Source organism: Acinonyx jubatus, chromosome C2 (genome assembly GCF_027475565.1).
Source record: "Acinonyx jubatus isolate Ajub_Pintada_27869175 chromosome C2, VMU_Ajub_asm_v1.0, whole genome shotgun sequence".
NCBI classification, from domain to species: domain Eukaryota; kingdom Metazoa; phylum Chordata; class Mammalia; order Carnivora; family Felidae; genus Acinonyx; species Acinonyx jubatus.
The window spans coordinates 129,849,984-129,869,562 of NC_069384.1; the positions used below are offsets into that span (position 1 = coordinate 129,849,984).

The window sequence follows — 19,579 nt, forward strand, 5'->3', positions numbered from 1 at the left end:
CTGAATCCTTGCTAGCAGTTATCAGTTTTTCCCCTTGAATTCCTAGGTTCTATCTGCCATTTTGTATATTCTGCATTTTCTTTATTTTCCTGAAGTACATCCTCAAGAAACTTTCTTAGGAAGGGTTGCATGGGAAGTTAACCTGGGTATTCCTTGCATGTTGCAAAATAACTTATTTTTGTTCTCTTATTTTACTGGCAGTTTAAGTGTAAAATTTATTTCATAACTTTGGAGGTCTTGCTCTGTTGTGTTCTAGCTTCTGTTGTTAAATATTGTTTCATGAAGATCATTTTCATTGTTTCTCCTTCCTTTTTAGGGGACGTGTTTGTCTTTCTGTAAGTTCATAAGATCTTTTTTTTTCCCTTGGTGTTCCAGCATTTCTTGGTGATTTGCTTTGGTGTGGATCTTTTTCATTTATTGTGCTGAGTAGGACGTACGATGTGCTCTTCTGGATTGTTGCTCAATATATTTGGGTTTTGATTAATTTTATTGTTTAACTTAATGGTATTTAACTTAATAGTATTCTACACCATGAGGTGTAGAATAATCATGTAATGTTGCTTCTCTTTTTCAGGTGTTGCTGCCTATGTTGGTTGGCAAAGCTCCTCAATTCTCAAACCCCTGTTACAACAAGGTCTTAGCGATGCTGAGGAATTTGTTATTGTTAAAGCTCTTAATGCCCTTACCTGTATGTGCCAGTTAGGGCTACTACAAAAACCCCATGTCTATGAATTTGCCAGTGATATTGGTAAGTGTCTGTTTCCCAAAATTAGAAGGAGAAAATTAGGATGTTTTAAGAGAAATAAGTGATAGAGCATTGTAAAAGTTCTAGGAAATACAGAGTCAGATTTTCAATTTTATTGTCCCGTGTGTGTGTGTGCACGAGCACTTGTGTTTGCATGTTTATGCATGCATGCTTCCCATGTATATTAGAAACAGGCAGGCAAAAAAACAGGATCATTTGGTCTTCTAGCTCATCTTGGGAAATATCTCTTTGTTTTTATCTGTAGTTAAGTATTTAACTTGAAAAATAAATTGTTTTGTTTTGTTTAAAATGATGTAGATAAAGTCCTTAACTGCTCTGAAGAGTCAACTTATTTTTTGAACACTTGACCACTAGTTAAGTTGAAATTGAATGTACAGGATTGTCTAGGACATCTCTCATTGCACTGATTGCCAGTTAAGAATTCATAGTGTTCAAGTTACTACTGTTAATAATTTTATTTATTTATTCATTAATTTATTTATGAGAGATGGCGCAAGTGAGTGAGGGCAGAGAGCGAGAGGGGGCAGAGAGAGGGAGAGAGAGAGAGAGAGAGAGACACGTAGGGTTCACTTGGAACAGAGCATGAGCTAACCTGAAGTGGGTCTCGAGCTCACCAGAAGCAGGGCACGAACTCACAAATCATGAGATCATGATCTGAGCCAATGTCAGATGCTTAACTAACTGAGCCACCTAGGCACCCCACTGTTAATAATTTTATTAACCAATGAAAAGAATTAATGTTTGGTTTTTTATAGCATTTATCTGTTTCCCTCAACTTAAAATTCAGAATAAAGGCAAACAAAATAAACATCATACATACTAAAATTAAGAATATTTGGAACTTTTAGTCTTCTTATCACATTTTAAGAAAGTAAGCAGTGTAAGATATCTCTGTCCTAAGAGGACATGGAATCTTGGAAAATTGCCTTTTTTGGATAAAATGTTTAATTGCTGTTGAGTGTTTTGCTGAGGAAAATCAATAGAGAGACAAAATTGGTCGGCTATAGGTTATTCTTAAGGCAGTCCTCAGAAAAAAATACAAAGGAGTTAGTATTTATTTTGACTGTTGGGACGATAGGTAGTAGCTAGTAGAAATGCATAAAATTTCTGGAAAATATAAAGGCACGACTGTAGCTTTTTAAAAAAAATTGTGACAAATTGAAGTATATGTAGGTTTCTTACTTTACACTCTAATATCTATAATTACTGTTCTTTTAGTTTTTAACCCTGATTTGGTTTGAATTTTTGATGATTATTGTAAAAATAATTTTAATAGAAATTGTTGAGTATTGGCACCACAATCCTGCTGAGAATCTCTATTACATTGAAATGTTAAGCTATAGAGTGCCATGTAGTATAAGACAGAGAAAGCAGTGTTTCCATAATAATATTAAGTAGAAAATGTATTGTCTTAACATGCATATCTTGCTGTGTGGAATATTTTCCTGCTTATTTTCATTTTCTGAATTCTCACATCAGTGTTTTCTTTTTTCTCCTGTGAAAGTGGTATTACCTTTATGGGTCAAATTTTTCTGGCTTTTGACTTTGAACTTCCTTATTTTAATGAATATTCTCTGTGTATTAGTATGTACTTGTATGTTCTAATTTCATATCATACATTTCTTCTGTTGCCTAATTACTTGGAAACTATTTTTGAGACTTTATAGTTTATAAGTAGCATTTTATTTTTCTGAAAAATGGATGTCTGTCAACTTTAAAAAAATCATCATACAGTATTTTACCTGTCATATTTTTCAGAGATTTTTCTGGGTTCTGCTGTTGCTTGTCATTGATCATAGGATGAACAAATGGGACACTCTGTGTCTTTAGTTTAGCATCAAAATAAATGATTGTCTTTAGGTATAGAATAAACCCAATATGGTACAACCTCTTGGATGGAGAACTGCCTTAGAACTGGAAATGAGTTTGGTACTATCTGTTGGGGGGCAAAAAAAGCCTTGCTGAGAAGAATCAAGTAGGCAATCATTGGTTGGCATTTGGAACTATTTCAAAGAAAAACAGTTTTTAGAATTTTAGAAACACCTAAAGTATGAAAAATCATACACATCTCTCTGTTCTGTTTTTATACGTAGTCTGTTGTAGTGAATCTTAAAGGGAATGATGGTGGTGACGATGGCATCATGATTTCTTTGATGGTTTTTGAAAAAACTATATTCTTCCCACTTAGATATTATCAATACTCCCTTCCCTTGTGCTTGTCCCCAGATAATTGGAATGTATTGGAATAGAGAAAAGATCAAGTACACTGTTTTACAGGAAATCCTCTTGAATATTTTAGGTTCTTTGTATCAGTTAGCTACTTATTGATACAGTGATGCTATACAGCAATCAACCACAGAATCTCAGTAAATGCTTCAGTAATGTCAACTGTCATGCATCTGTGGGCTGTATGGGTGGCTCTGCTCTAGGCTTTGTATCTCCAGATTGTCTGGGGTGACAGTAATCCATCTGCCTCATTCTGGTGCCCATGTTAGATAGGGAGCAGTTTTCCAGGTTATGTTCTGGGTGATGGCAGAAGAATGAGACAGCAAGTTTAGCTGCGTAGCACATTTCGAGCCTCTATTAATGTTGTATCTGGTAATATCTCATTGGCCAGAGCAGGTTAATAAGACCGAACTAAAAGCAAGAGGCAGAGAAGTACCCTTTGTATACCATGAGCACAGTAATAGAGGTAATGTAAAGAATTAGGACCAATAATTCAAGCTCATGCCTAACTCCTGCCAAGTCACTTTGAGTTTAGCTACTTTTTGGAGGTTTTTCAATGCTTTTCCAGTCCTCATTTTGCCTGTTGTCAAAGGGAAACTACCAACCCTCCTTTGTTGGATGTATCAGAGGCTGCATGGTGCTTATGAAATTATGTAACCTCCTTCACGTGTAATTAAAAGAATTGGAAATAGCAGAACTTTGGAAACATACTTTGAACAAAATTTTTTCTCCTTTCCCCTTTTCTATAAGTAATATTAGCATGTGACAGTGTTATTTCTCTGTTACCCTAAATTTCTTACAAACTTAATATCCTCTCAATGCTGATGCTTCTGCATACTCAGAACAAATATGTGTCTCTTTATGTGTATGTATATTTTTTTGCTTTTAGAAGTTTTATTTTTTTTTTATTATTTTTTTTAATGTTTGTTTATTTTTGAGAGAGACAGAGACAGAATGCGAGTGGGTTAGGAGCAGAGAGAGGGAGACGCAGGATCCGAAGCAGGTTCCACGCTCTGAGCTGTCAGCACAAAACCCGACGCGGGGCTTGAACTCATGAGCTGTGAGATCATGACCTGAGCCGAAGTCGGACGCTCAACTGACTGAGCCACCCAGGCGCCCCTAGAAGTTTTATCTAAATCATGTGTTTAAAAGTTTGAATTTTATTCAAAATCTTTGATTAGTTGAAGTCATTGATATTCAGGTGTAATACACAATATAGTTAAAATAAAAGGGGTGAAAACATTCATTTACTTCTCTGGTTTAATCGTATATTTTAATCTCTTTAAGGATGGGCATCGTGTTTTCTGCCTTTAGTTTCTACTCATAATGCCTTGTGAATGAATTTATTAAAGATATATTAGACTTGGTCAAACCTTTTCATTAAAAAGAATGTCAGAGTAGTACTGTTTATATTCTTTTATGGTATTAATGCCGATGTTTATGATAGGGAATATTATAATATCAGTATGTTGAGTTGAGTTTATGCCTTAGGATAATTGAGTATGTGAAAGCAGCTGATAGTAAAGTAACATTGTGGTATAATCCCTTCATTAGTTGTGTTATAAGGTGAAAATTTGTTTATCCTAAAATTTATGAGCGTGGTTTAAATCCATACCTTTTTCTTTTCCTTATTAGCCCCATTTCTGTGTCATCCCAATTTGTGGATACGCTATGGTGCCGTAGGATTTATCACAGTGGTGGCTCATCAAATAAGTACAGCTGATGTATACTGCAAACTGATGCCTTACCTTAACCCGTATATTACTCAACCAATAATACAGGTATGCTTGTTCCAACGTGGAGTCAATCCTCTCCAAACTGCACCCCTTAATAAAAGGTTTAGAGAGTCCTATTTTTATTTAAGTTTACAAAGATTTAAATTGGGCCACACCATTTTCACGTTCTTGTAAGTTAATGTTATTGGAATAAACAGTATTAAGGTGAGAAAAGTTCAAGAGACTTATGTTATCCATCATGTTATGCATAATATAGCACTTACTAGTTCATACTTTATTTTCTTATGTGCAGTGTTGTGAAACATCTGTTAACGGGAAATGCAGTGGAAACATATATTGATGGACCTCTGCTTTTATTGTAAAAAATATAACTGATTTCAGCCAAACTCAGCATGTATAATAAATTGGAAAAAGCCTTTTACAGATGTTTGGTTTTTTGGACCACTAACTGGTTCTGATTTCTTCTCTGTTCTTTTTCTTTTTTTAAAAAATCTGATCTTTTAAAATCTTATTTAATCTTTTTTTTTTTTTTTTTTTTTAATCTAATGACTTGTCTCCCCTGCTCCCTCACCAGTATAGCACTTGATGATAAACTTTGGGTATTTGGTTTGTATAAGGCAGTTTTTTACCCAGCTTGTTATACCCTTCATCTTCCTGGAAAGCTCATTATCAAAATACATACCTATCTAAATTGAGTGAACTGTTGAGATATGATTCTGTTTGTTAAAATACTGTGAAATATCCAATTTTTTAGTAAAACTGTGTTTCCCTTTTGCAAATTCACATGCTTCTGGCTCCTACTACTTTTATGTTCCATTGTACCTTCCTTTGGTTGGAGAAAATGACATTGGATATCTTCTGGAGATGAGGAGGGTTGGCTGTGCCTTCTGTCCTTTTCCTCATAGATTTATCCGTTTCTGAGGGTCATCATTCTTTTATTTCATAGTGTGTAGAATTTCTAATTTTTATCTCAGCAATTTATATACATATATAAGGTAATATTACTAGAAAATATGCCTTTTTTATTTCTTTTATTTTTTTAAGTTTAAGTAATCTCCACACCCAATGTGGGGCTTGAACTCGACTCCAGGATCGAGAGTTGCATCTCTTCCAACTGAGCGAGCCAGGCACCCCATCCATCTTCCTTCCTTCCTTCCTTCCTTCCTTCCTTCCTTCCTTCCTTCCTAACAGCACACGTGGGAGTAGGGGAGGGGGAGGAGCAGAGGAAGAGGGAGAGAGAGAATCTTAAGCAGGCTCCATGCTGAGCATGGCACCCCTTTCTTTTAAAATTTATTGAAGTTCCCTTGGAAATCAGGTCTAGTTACTACTTTTAACTAGTTATTCTGTTTAGAAGTTTGTGAGGGGCACCTGGGTGGCTCAGTCATTTGAGTGTTCTACTCTTGGTTTTTAGCTCAGGTCATGATCCCAGGGTTCAAGCCCTGCCTTAGGCTCTCCTCTGAGTGTGGAGCCTGCTTAAGATTCTCCCTCTGCCCCTCTCTCCCTGCTTATGCTCGCTTTCTCTAAGATAAAAAATTTAGAAGTTTGTTTATTAAACCCTTATAAAACAGTGTGGAGAAAGTATCCTTGGGAATTAAAAATTACTTGCGTTTGTAATAACTTAGTGGTGGTTTATTATAATCTGACATTAAAAAATAAATCTGACATTAAGTGTTTTTTAAGAAATCTGCACCACTCTCTTTGTTTTCTCAGGAAAAAATATATATTTCATATTTCATAATAAAAAATATATATATAGTTTTATTTTTTAAGAGACCAGGATTAGGAGTTGAGAGGCTAATGATACATATGCTTCATAAATCTTACCTTTCTACAATTTGAATTAGACAAAAGATACCGTTTTATGCTGGTTTCACCTGGCTAGTTTACCAGGTAGTTAAATAGGTCCAAAGAAAGTCCTCTTGGTTACTGTTAGTATGCTCATCCTTTTTATTATATATGTGTTGACAAGGAGGGTGTCCTTGGGGATAATAAAAGGAAGGATTTTATGAGCTCTGTGGAGAGAGTAATATTTTTTAGAAGTGGTTGAAGCTACTGAGAAACCTAATGACTGATGGGCACCCCTGTGATGATTGAGCTTCTTTTCTTGGTCAGTACCTGTTGGCTGTTAGACCTGTGAGCCACGGGTACTTTTTTGATCTAGGAGGTCATCACATTTGGCATCCAGAAAAAGGCTCTTTGTCATTTTCTAAATTTTTCCATCCTGGGTATATTGTTATTCTTCCAATATGAAAGACACAGATGTATACTCAAATGCTAACAATGAAAAGAAAAACCTTAGCTCTTAAAGGTCATTAGTATTCTTTTTTCTTCTAAGCAAAATCGTAAATGTTGGTATCTCCCATTTTCTTAGAAAATAAATATCTATGTTAACACAGGTTGTATTTACTGAATATAAAAATTAATGTATGTTGTATCTTTGGTTGATTCTTTTTATTTTTCTAATATAGATTGAAAGGAAACTTGTTCTACTCAGTGTTTTAAAAGATCCAGTAAGTCGTTCTATATTTGATTATGCTTTGAGGTCTAAAGATATTACTAGCTTGTTCAGACATCTTCACATGCGCCAAAAGAAGCGAAATGGGTCTCTTCCTGACTGCCCCCCACCGGAGGATCCTGCCATAGCACAGCTTCTGAAGAAATTGCTCTCACAGGTTGTATCACCTTTCTGAAATCTTACATTTAAACACAAATTCGCTAAGAACATTCAAGCATCCATTTAGCTATTAAATTTTTTTTTGGTTGATTAAGTCACATCATAAAAAAATGAATAAAACCTGGCAAATATATACATTTGCTTTGGCATATTGGAGATGCTAGGATGATGATAAGGCATTAGTTTGAGCTAAGTAAGGAATCATGGGAGACCTGTTAAGTTTCTTTTGTGATTATTGTCTATGTAAATAATGGAGAAAGTAGATATAACCTTAAATTTGAGTAATATTCTTGATTCAGTTCCATATTTCACCAAAAAAAAAAAAAATTCAATTAGAGGAAACATTGCAAAGCACAGATGCACCACAGAAAGGTATTGGTTTATTTTAGTTCAAATGTAAAGAGTTCTCACTACATGCAAACATCAGAAATGATTGGGATTTATAATGCATCTTAGATTGAATAAATCAGTTTCTGTTGTATATTAAAAGCCTATGAATTTGTATCATTTAACAGGTGATGTCAAAACTAATAAGTAATCTTTTTATTATCCTTGGAATTAGTAAGGCCTCTTTAGAAATAGTCCAGATTCAGTGTCCTGTTTTAAGAGGGATATATGGAACTTAGAGAAGTCAAGATAGAAATGAAAATGGCTGGAAATAAAGAATACAATTTATGAATAAATGTTCCATGAGCCTTAAAGCAAATACTGAGAGATAACTTTAATGATGGTCTTTAAGTCTGCAGGACATTTTGGTTAAGAGAATACTTGTCAGTCATGTCTTGTCAGCAAGAACATGAGAAAATGCTTCAGTTGCAGAGAGAATTAGATCAATTTGAAGATATTAATCCTTTCTTGTACTAGTCACTGAGTGTCCAGTGCTGTTTCAGGCTCATATGTTGCTTTAGGTAATTGAATATTGAATTATCCCATCTCCTATGGGATATTGAATATCCCATCTCCTAGGGAGCCTGGTCAATAACCATTTTGGTTCTTTTAGGTCTCAATTTGCCTGGAGGCGGGAGCTGCCTCTGAATGCCCCTTCCAGGCCAGTGGTTCTATTTCCTATATTTTAGAAGACCTAATTTGATATGACTTGAATTACTAAAGAGCTTTTTCTTTGGGTCTTCTTTTAACCTTGTCTCATACATTAGATGTATTAAATATTTTAGAAAGCAATTTATGGAAAATTGGATATTGAATCGCAGTTTTCTATTGTTTCTCTTGAGTAAGTAATCCTTATCAAAAAGACTTCAGCATATAGTAAAAACCACCCCAATTTAGATGTTTCTTTGGGTTTGGATGGTGTGATTCTTTGTACTCCTCTCTCTCCTACAAATTCTGTGTATTAAATTAAAAGCTTCTGTACTAAAATTTCACACTAAGTCATTGGTTACTTCATGGAGCCTCTCTAGCCCCTCGTTCTTGCTTTTCATCTTGCTGTGGGTATAGGTTTTGCCACTGCCATGGGTGAGAGGAGGGAGAGGGAAGGAGCAGTTTCCATAGCCTTTTTACCTTCTGCTTCCTATTCTAAACCCTTCTACCATTGCTGCTTCCAGAGTGCCCTCGTTTTTGGGTACCATGATGAAATCACTAAACTCACTGATTTGTATTTCTCTGAATATTAGTGCTTGATGTATTCATTTGTCTGTCACTTGTACCCACATTTGTATCAGTAGGGAAGGAGGAACATGTTTCCCTGTGTTTTATGTTGTTTCTGTTACTAACAGTTTTAGGAGACTCCTAAGGGTTAGTAGTACTCTGTTTCAAGGGACAGGTGCTGCTAGTAGAGGGGAGAGCAAGCCAGAGTCTCTGAGGTCCTCAGAAGAAGTAACAGCAGAACAATACCAGGCTCCATTTTTTGAGGACCTTCAACAAATCTACCACTGCAGTTGGTGCTTTCCATATTTTGTGACTGATCTTATAACAACCTTGAACAATAGATGTTATTCCCTATTTTATAGTTAAGGAAACTGCAGCCCAAAGAGGATAGTTAAGTTGCTTATGCTCACACAGTTCATTCAGCTTAAAGCTGACATTTGAACCTAAACCAGTCTAACTCCAAATCCCTTCCTCCTTCAACATGCCATCTGGCCTCAAAATAAAGGACAGGGAGCTAAGACTGAGAGACTTGTTTGAGGTTTTTATGGATTTAGGAAGATTCCATGTGCAGTTCATCTCCTCCAGCCCCTTGCACGCCTTTTATCTGCTTCGCTTCTTTTTGGTCCCTGTGCTGCCTTTCTTGGCATTATTTGCAGAGGCTTGGAGTCAGGGGGAGGCTTTGGAGGTGGGAACTGAGTCCCTATTCCTAATGTCAGGGATACAGAGGGAAGGATGCTTTTAGCCTCTGCAAATGCGAATTCTGAATACGCCTACAATTCTTCCCCCCTTGGGGTTTTACGGTGCTTTTTGTATAGGACTGTACTTGAGATGCATCATGGGTAAAATAGACCTTTCTAGACCAGCCTAGCATTGTTTCTATGGGAAAATATGTTCAGGGTTCTGGATAATAGACTTTTATTTTTTTAATTTTTAATTTTAAAAAAATTTTAAGTTTATTTGAGAGAGAGAGCGCGAGTGGGGGAAGGGAAGTGAGGATGGGGAGAGAGAGAACCCCAAGCAGATTCTGCACTGTCAGTAGAGAGCCTGATGCGGGGCTCGAACTCACGAACTGTGAGATCATGACCTGAGCTGAAGTCAGATGTTTAATTGACTGAGCCACCCAGGCGCCCCATGGAAAATAGACTTTTAAAGTACACTTTTGAAATATATGGTAGTTAAAATCTGCCTAAACTCCAGATTTTTAATAGGATTTACCTTCTGGAGGTGATACATGGCAGGGCTGTTTTGGAATCTCATTCACAAGAACTGTCTGTTTTATTTGTATCCATTTGATCACCCGCTAATACAGAATAAGAATATTCTGATTTCTGGGGCACCTGGGTGGCTCAGTTACTTGAGCATCAGACTTCGGCTCAGGTCATGATCTCACAGTCCGTGAGTTTGAGCCCCACATCAGGCTTGCTGCTGTCAGTCTGTTAGCGCAGAGCCTGCTACAGATCCTCTGTCCCCTTCTCTCTGCCCCTCCCCACTTGCACTCTGCCCAAAATAAATAAATATGAAAAAAAAAAAATCAATCCTCTTTAAAAAAAAAAAAAAGAATATTCTGATTTCACTCCTTTAAAAAATGGCAAATACTAAACATTTTTGATTTTTAAAAGATTTTTATTTGAATACTTTTTGACTGGTAGTATAGACACAAGGTGTAAAATTAAAAAGATATTGGAGGGGCGCCTGGGTGGCTCAGTCGGTTGGGTGCCTGACTTCGAATCAGGTCATGATCTCATGGTTCATGAGTTCGAGCCCTGCGTCGGGCTCTGTGTTGACAGCTCAGAGCCTGGAGCCTGCTTCAGATTCTGTGACACTCTCTCTCTCTCTCTCTTTGTCCTTCCCCTGCCTGTGCTTTGTCTCTCTCTCTCAAAAATAAATAAATATTAAAAAATGTTTAAAAAAATAAAAATAAAAAGATATTGGAAGATACATAATAAAATGTAAGTTTTCCTCCAATCTCTGATCCCCAGCCACCCAGTTTCTTTTTCTGTTGATTGTGAATTTTATGTTGTTAGAGTGCTGAATTTCTTGGTACAGTGTTGGATTGTTCTGTTCTACAGTTAACTTATTTGGAATCAGTTTGATCCTTTTAAGCCTTGTTTTTTAAAAAAGTTTTAAATCCGGTATAGTTTACAGTGTTATATTAATTTCAGGTGTACAATATAGTTATTCAGCAATTCTGTACGTTATCCACTGCTCAAGATAAGTGTACTCTTAATTTCCTTTACCTGTTTCACTCATTCCCCCACCCCCACCCCCACCTCCCCTCTGGTAACTATCAGTTCTCTATAGTTAAGAGTCTGTTTTTGGTTTGTCTCTTTTTTTTCCTTTGTTCATTTGTTTTGTTTCTTAAATTCCACACATGAGTGAAATCATACAGGATATGTCTTTCTCCTTTTTTAGCATTATACTCTTGTGCAAATGGCAAGATTTCATTCTTTTTAATGGCTGAGTAATATTCCCTATATATCTTACATCTTTATCCATTCATCTATCAGTGGACATTTGGGCTGTTTTCCAAGTTTTGGCTTTTGTAAATAATGCTGCAATACACATAGGAGTGCACATATCTTTTCAAATTAGTGTTTTATATTCTTTGGGTAAATACCCAGTAGTGGAATTACTGGATCATATGGGTAGCTCTATTTTTTTAAATTTTTTGAGGAACCTCCATATTGTTTTCCACAGTGGCTGCACCAGTTTGCATTCCCACCAACAGTGCATGAGGGTCCCCTTTTCTCCATATCCTTGTCAACACTTATTATTTCTTGTCCTTTTGATTTTAGTCATTCCAACTGGTGTAAGGGGATATCTCAGTGATTCTCATTTGCATTTCCCTGATGACGAGTGATCTTGAGCATCTTTTCACATGTCTGTTGGCCAGAGAGACAGACAGACTGAGTGTGAGCTGGAAAGGGGCAGAGAGAGAGGGAGGCACAGAATCTGAAGCAGGCTCCAAGCTCTGAGCTATCAGTACAGAGCTCAACTTGGGGCTCGAACTCAGAAACCGGTAGATTATGACTTGAGCTGAAGTTGGACGCTTAACTGACTGAGCCACCCAGGTGCCCTGACCTCTGCCTATTTTTTAATTGGATTATTATTATTTTTTTTTGATGTTGAGTTATGCAAGTTTTTTTTCTTTTCTTTATTTTTGAAATATTTTATTTATTTATTTTTTAATGTCTATTTCTTTTTGAGAGAGAGAAAGAGACAGAGTGTGAGTAGGGAACGGGCAGAGAGCATGGGAGACACAATCTGAAGGAAGCTCCAGGCTTCGAGCTGTCACGCCGCGGGGCTCGAATTGACGAACTGCGAGATCATGACCTGAGCTGAAGTCAGATGCTTAACAAATGGAGTCACCCAGGTGCCCAAGATTTTATTTTTAAGTAATCTCTATACCCAATGTGGGGCTCGAACTCAAAACCCAAGATTTTGGAGTCACATGCTCCACTGACTGAGCCAGCCAGGAGCCCCTATATATTTTAGATACTAACCCCTTAATGGATATATCATTTGCACATATTTTCTCCCACTCGTTACGTGGTCTTTTTTGTTTTGTTGATGGTTTCTTTTGCTGTGCAATAGCAAAAATGTTTTTTCCCATTCATTAGGTTGTCTTTTTTAGTTATTGATGGCTTTGTTGATGCCTTCGTTTGCTCTGCAAAAGCTTTTAATATTGGGTAGTCTCAGTAGTTTATGTCTGCTTTTGTTTCCCTTGCTTGAGAAGACATATCTAGAAAAATGTTTCTATGGCCCATGTCAAACAAATTACTGCCTATGTTTTCTAGGAATTTTATGGTTCCAGGTCTCACATTTAGGTCTTTAATTTATTTTGAGTTTATTTTTGTGTATTCTGTAAGGAAGTGGTCAGGTGTATTCTTTTGGATGTAATTGTCCAGTTTTTCCAGCATCATTTATTGAAGAGATTGGCTTTTCCCATTGTATGTTCTTGCCTCCTTGTCATAGATGAATTGACCATATGAGTATGGGTTTATTTCTAGGTTCTTTATTTTGTTTCATTGATGTATGTGTCTTTTTTTGGTGCCAGTGTCATAATGTTTTGATTACTGCAGCTTTACTTATTATTTAAAAAAAAACTTTTTTAATGTTTATTTTTGAGAAAGACCCCCACACACACACACACACACACACACACACACACACACACAGAGCATGAGCGGGGGAGGGGCAAAGAGAGGGAGACACAGAACCTGAAGTAGGCTCCAGGCTCTGAGCTGTCAGCAGAGAGCCTGACATGGGGCTCAAACTCACAAGCTGTGAGATCATGACCTGAGCCGAAGTCAGATGGTTAACCAAGTGAGTCACCCAGGCACCCCTACTGCATCTTTATAGTATATCTTGAATTCCTCGATTGTGATAGCTCCAGCTTTTTTTCTTTTTTCTCAGGATTACTTTGGCTATTTGGGGTCTTTGGTGATACCATACAAATTTTAGTATTATTTGTTGTAGTGCTGTGAAACCTGTTGGTATTTTGATAGGGATTGCATTTAATCTATAGGTTGGTTTGGGTAGTATGGACATTTTAACAATATTAATTCTTTCAATTCATGAACACAGTATGTCTTCCCATTTGTGTCATTTTCTTTAATTGAATTGGGTTTTGATTAAATTGTATTTCCCATTTAATTCATCAATGTATAGTTTTCAGAATACAGGTTTTTCATCTCCTTGCTTCAGTTTATACCTAGGCATTTTTTTTATTCTTTCTGGTCCATTGTAAATGGAATTTGTTTTCTTAAGTTCTTTTTCTGCTGTTCTATTATTAGTGTATAGAAATGCAACAGATTTCTGTGTATTTATTTTGTATTCTGCAACTTACTGAGCTCATTTATCGGTACTAATAGTGTTTTGGTGGAGTCATTAGGGTTTTTTTTAATATAGTATGATATCATCTGCAAATAGTGACAGTTTTACTTATTCCTTACCAATTTGGATGCCTTTTATTTCTTTTTCATGTCCAATTGCTGCAGCTCAGACTTTCATTATTATGGTGAATAAAAGTGGTATGAGTGGACATCTCTGTCTTAGTGGATCTTAGCAGAAAAGCTCTCAGTTTTTCACCATTGAGTATGATGTTACCTGTGGTTTTTCATATAAGGCCTTTATTATATTGAGGTATGTTCTCTCTAAACCATATTGTTGAGAGTTTTTTATCATGAATGGACGTCGTATCAAATGCTTTTTCTGTGTTTATTGATCATATAATTTTTTATTCTTCATTTTGTTAATTCTCCAAGATTTGCAAATCTTGAACCACCATTGCATCCCTGGAATAAATGTCCCTTGATTGTGGTGGATGATTTTTTTAAATGTATTGTTGAAATCAGTTTGCTCATGTTTGTTGAGAAATACTGTATCTGTGTCAGAGATTTTGGTCTGTAGTTTTCTTTTTTTGTGGTGTCTTTGTTTGGTTTTGGTATCAGGCCATTAATGGCCCCATAGACTCAATGTGAAAGTTTTCCCTTCTCTTCTGGTTTTTGGAATAGTTTGAGAAGAATAGGTATTAACTCTTCTTTAACTGTTTGGTAGAATTCATCTGTGAAGCCAATCTGGTCCTAGACTTTTGTTTGTTGGGAGTGTTTTGATTACCGATTCAATTTTATTTCTAGTAGTTGGTCTGTTCCAATTTTCTGTTTTTAATGTATTAAGTAGATTTTTATTATAAAAACACATAAGTGTAAATATATAATATATAGGTAATATAAAGTAATATAAATATTCTGTAAAATTTTTTTATAGTCTGGATTTTGTTTGCTGATACGTTGAGTCTTTTTGCATTTAGATTCATAAATGATTTGTCCTTCAGTTTTCCTTTCTTATAATGTCCTTTAGGTATTTATACCAAATACTGAAAGAAAAATCCTGACTTATAATCTTGTCTTGAAATTACTCCTAATTCTTGAGAGTTTAATCTAAATCCTTCCTGTTTAGGGATGATTGTTTGCAGTGCTCTGATTTGGTGTGTGTCATATGGGAGTCTGGAAACTGTAATATGATTGTATTACTGTTTTAAGAAACAACTTTGTTTTCCCCATGGTGCATTTCTAGCTTTTTTTAATTGAGAAAATTCGCACAGAAAATAATTTACATTTTCATCATCCTGGAAAGAAACCCCATGCCCATTAGCAATTATTCCCCGTTTACTTCTCTCTCCAGCCCCTTGCAACCACTAAATCTACTTTCTGTTTCTAGGAATTTGTCTATTTTGGATATTTCCTGTAAATGAAATATATACAATATGTGGCACCTTTGTGTCTGGTTACTTTCACTTAGCAAAATATTTTCAAGATTGCTCCATGTTATATGGCATATGTTAATACTTCATCCCTTTTTATGGTTCTTATGATGACCCTCTTTTTGTGGGCTAGAACTGAGACCTCTTTCGTGAACTAAGATGTAGTCTAACAGAAAGAATAGAACTCTTACTACAGCTATGAAATTGTCTACGCTAAGCAAATTTTAGGAGGAGAAGTAAAAATAAATGAAGAATTTCAGGCCAGTGTTGGAAAAAATTCAGTTAGAGATCCCTCTATGATTATTATACTTTAATGCAATTTCATTTTATTTTTTCTTAGCTTTCTAATTTTCTAGGGTTTATTTGTGTCCTATTGTGACTGTAGGTTGTGAATATTCTTTTAAGCTCCAGTAGGATTCTAATTAAAGCCTGAGGGGAATTGCTATTTTATTAATTTTTTTTTCCATTGGCATTATAAAAACATTATAGAGGATTCTGTGGATGGTTTGAAAGTAAAGAAAAAAATGCAGAACTATTTTGTTTATCAGAATATTTCACATTGAATTATTGAAATTAAATATTTAGTATTAATTGGCTGTCAGTTTCAAGTATTCTAAGTGCCTTGAGTAGAATAACTTAACTACAATTTCAAAGTAGCCCCTCGCCCCAAATTGTAAGATGGGTGCTAATAATTACTTCATTATCTTCATTTTCTGGAATCAGTAGACGTTTAGAGAAATTGGGTAACTTGCCCAAGGTTACACATACAGTAACTAATGGAGCTTGAATGTACGTAGGCAGTCTGACTTTAATTATACTATTTCCCTAGGGTGTGTTGCTTGCATTTGCAGGTCAGCCAGCATGTATCCATTTCTGAGGTGTATAGAATGTTTTATATACCATAGAGGGCCTTCACACGTAGTGTCTCATTTAATATTCTCAACACATCTAGGATAAGGGTGAAGCATATAGACTTTCTCTTGCTTAATATTGTATTTCCAGAATTTTTGTTTAGATAGTAAATGTTTGTTTATTCAAAGTTACATATTAAACAGTGTACTAGATACCAGGCACTGTATTAAGTTCCTTGGAGATTTCAAAGGTGAGTTATACTTGAATGCTCCCATTTAGAAAGAAAACTAAGATATAAATTATGATACAAAATGGAAAGTGCTATAATAGAGAGTGTTCTGGATGATCAGAGTAGAGATGTTTTTCTATATTGATACTTTCTTTTTCTCTTGTCTTTGTTTGCTTCATTTTACCATTTTGACTCTTAAAATTTTAAATTAGTGGTTTGACCCTTCAGTCATTCCAAGGCCTGTTATTACTTTTGGAAATAATCTCTATAACATATGTTTTATTTGGTTTTAGGGAATGACAGAGGAAGAGGAAGACAAACTCTTGGCACTGAAAGACTTCATGATGAAATCTAACAAAGCAAAGGCCAATATAGTAGACCAGAGCCATCTTCATGATAGTAGTCAGAAAGGTGTAATTGACCTAGGGGCATTAGGCATAACTGGGAGACAAGTTGATCTTGTTAAAACCAAACAGGAACCTGATGACAAGCGAGGTTGGTACATTTATATATGTGTATGTGTTTAGTGTGTTATTACTTCATAAGACTTATTTCATAAGGCATATTAGTTGTAGCTAATTAGTAGTAAAATAAGTCACATTTTCCAGATATAGAACTTTCAAGTACTGTATGTGACTCCATTACGTAACACGCATATTTAGGGGAGGAAAAGTGGAGAATTGAATTAACAGTTAAGAGCTTATGTAACCTGTCACAATTATGGCTTTCTGTGTCAGAATCAAGATTCAAACCAACGCTGGACTCCAAAGCCCTATTCTTAATAATAATAGAATAATGTTGCCTTTGTGGATTTACATGATTGAAGATGGAATCCTGATTTTTTAATCCTTTAAATACCAACCCAAGCCAATAATCAATGTTAAAACGAGATAATTATCTAGTGTTAGTAGGTAATGCCCAGTGAATTGAAAAGAACAGTGTTGTTATTAACAATGAAATAACAAAAGAGTAGAGACCAGAGAAGACTTAATCGTTTCAAGTCTCTAGATTTAGAACTGTCAGCTCTGTGACAAGGATGTTGACATTGATTGTACGAGGTTTTTAAGATCTTGTGTATTCTTCCTTTAATCCTTTTTGGAGATGTACTTATTTCCAAGTACATGCATTTAAAAACCACTCTTTTCCAGTATCAGATTTTAAAGGCAGCTGAATTGTATTTAAAAATAAACCTCTAATTGTCAAACTTGGGGTAAAGTATTTGGAACTTCCATAAGTAAAGCACTCATACAGATTATAAGAAAAACACAAGCATCCCAAAAGAAAAATATTGAAGGATTTGAACTTACAACTGATAGAAGAATAGAAATGCATGTTTGAAAAGGTAGATAAATGCAAAACAATGAGATGCCATTTTCTGCCTATGTGATTAGCAAAACACTGATGATACCTGTTGTTAGCAAGGTTGTAGGGAAATAGGCATTTTCATCCACTGTTGATGAGATTATAAATTGAACATGTTCTTTTTAGAAAGCAACGTTCTTACTCTTTGAGTCACTATAGTCAATTCTGAAAATTTCTCCCAAGAAAACTGACAGGCATGTGAAGAAATATGTAGAAGAATGTTCTCAGTTTAAAAAAAGGAAATAATTGAAGTGACCATTAATAGGGGAATGGTTAAATAAACATTCAGTGTATTCGGTTGAGAGGAAAAAGCAGATTGTAAAATACTTTATATTACTTTGTACTACTTTATTTTTTAAATTTTTTTTATTAAAAAAAAAAGTTTTTTTTAATGTTTATTTATTTTTGAGACCGAGACAGAGCATGAACAGGGGAGGGTCAGAGAGAGAGGGAGACACAGAATCCGAGGCAGACTCCAGGCTCTGAGCTGTCAGCACAGAGCCTAATGTGGGGTTTGAACTCACGGATGGTGAGATCATGACCTGAGCTGAAGTTGGACGCTTAACTGACTGAGCCACCCAGGCGGCCCTGTACTACTTTATTTTTGCAAAATGATATGGTAGTATATCATAAATGATATAGTGTATGAGATTTACAAAGTTATAGGGGCAACTCATTCTATATTTTGTAATTAATACTAGAATTTTGTGTTACTGAATGTACTTTTTGTAATTGGAGAAAGATGTTTTAAAAAGATTTTCTCATCTCTTTAGTCTGGAGGTAACTATATAGCAATTGACTTTTACATTTTGTTTGTTTGTTTCCCAAGTAACGGATACTGGAAATAGGTCATATCAGTGTGGTTGGTGACATTTGAGAAAGTTGTTTTTCTTGTTGGTTCTCGAGATAAAGTGGTTATTTGAAATTGAGCCCACCTTAGGAAACTAGGAAACAATTAGGTCTAATTATTAATGCCACTGAAAGTGCATCTGTTCCATCTGCCCTAGAGATAAAGTGAGGGTTAAGGAATTGATATATAAATATAAATAGATTGGAGATCATAAAGAACAAATAGGATGTGAAGTCCATTGCTATCCCTCCCTAACCAAAAAAATAAATAAAAGTGCATATTGGTTTTAGAGGTTTCCTTTAGACTGACTATTCTGAACCTGTTTTTGTAGCTAGAAAACATGTAAAACAAGACTCAAATGTAAATGAAGAATGGAAAAGTATGTTTGGGTCACTGGAACCACCGAACATGCCACAGGCCCTACCTAAAGGGAGTGACCAGGAAGTGATTCAGACTGGGAAGCCTCCTCGTTCTGAGTCCTCTGCTGGCATTTGTGTCCCTTTGTCTACTTCTCCACAGGTACTATCATCTAGGCAGTAATCCTTGTGTTTTTCAATCCCTTTCTACTGCTTTGGTTGTTTAAAGGCTGTGTACTATACTGGGAAAATCAATATAGTGAGTTGTCCTTTAAGGGAGGACGTGTTTCTTCTTTCTTCCTTTTTTTTTCTTCAAATTTTATTTAAATTTAACTTAGTTAACATATAGTATAATATTGGTTTCAGGAGTTGAATTTAGTGATTCATCACTTACATACAACACCAGTGCTCATCACACGTGCCCTCCTTAATGCCCATCACCCATCTAGCCCATTTCCCACCCATCTCCCTCCATCAACCCTCAGTTTGTTCTCTCTAGTTAAGGATATGTTTCTTTCTAAGACAGGTTTATCTTTAATTTTATAGCCAAGGGGAAGTCTAGTAATTGAAAGCATCAAAAAGGGCCTTGCTTTAGAGTGCTCCCCAATAAAGCGATCTGAAATTGTGGGTTGAAGACATCATTATGGACTGTAATTATAAT

The 19,579-nt window shown here is 35.6% G+C and overlaps 1 protein-coding gene across 1 annotated transcript in view; it reads left to right on the forward strand.

The window, feature by feature from the left end:
• Positions 1–19,579, forward strand: part of PIK3R4 (phosphoinositide-3-kinase regulatory subunit 4) — a 73,045-nt gene that overhangs the window by 23,271 nt on the left and 30,195 nt on the right. Inside the window, exons 7-11 of the mRNA XM_015068474.3 lie at positions 575–748; positions 4,628–4,773; positions 7,197–7,400; positions 16,644–16,845; positions 18,894–19,081. Of these exons, the coding sequence (XP_014923960.1) occupies positions 575–748; positions 4,628–4,773; positions 7,197–7,400; positions 16,644–16,845; positions 18,894–19,081 (914 nt within the window). The remainder of the gene's footprint in view (positions 1–574; positions 749–4,627; positions 4,774–7,196; positions 7,401–16,643; positions 16,846–18,893; positions 19,082–19,579) is intronic.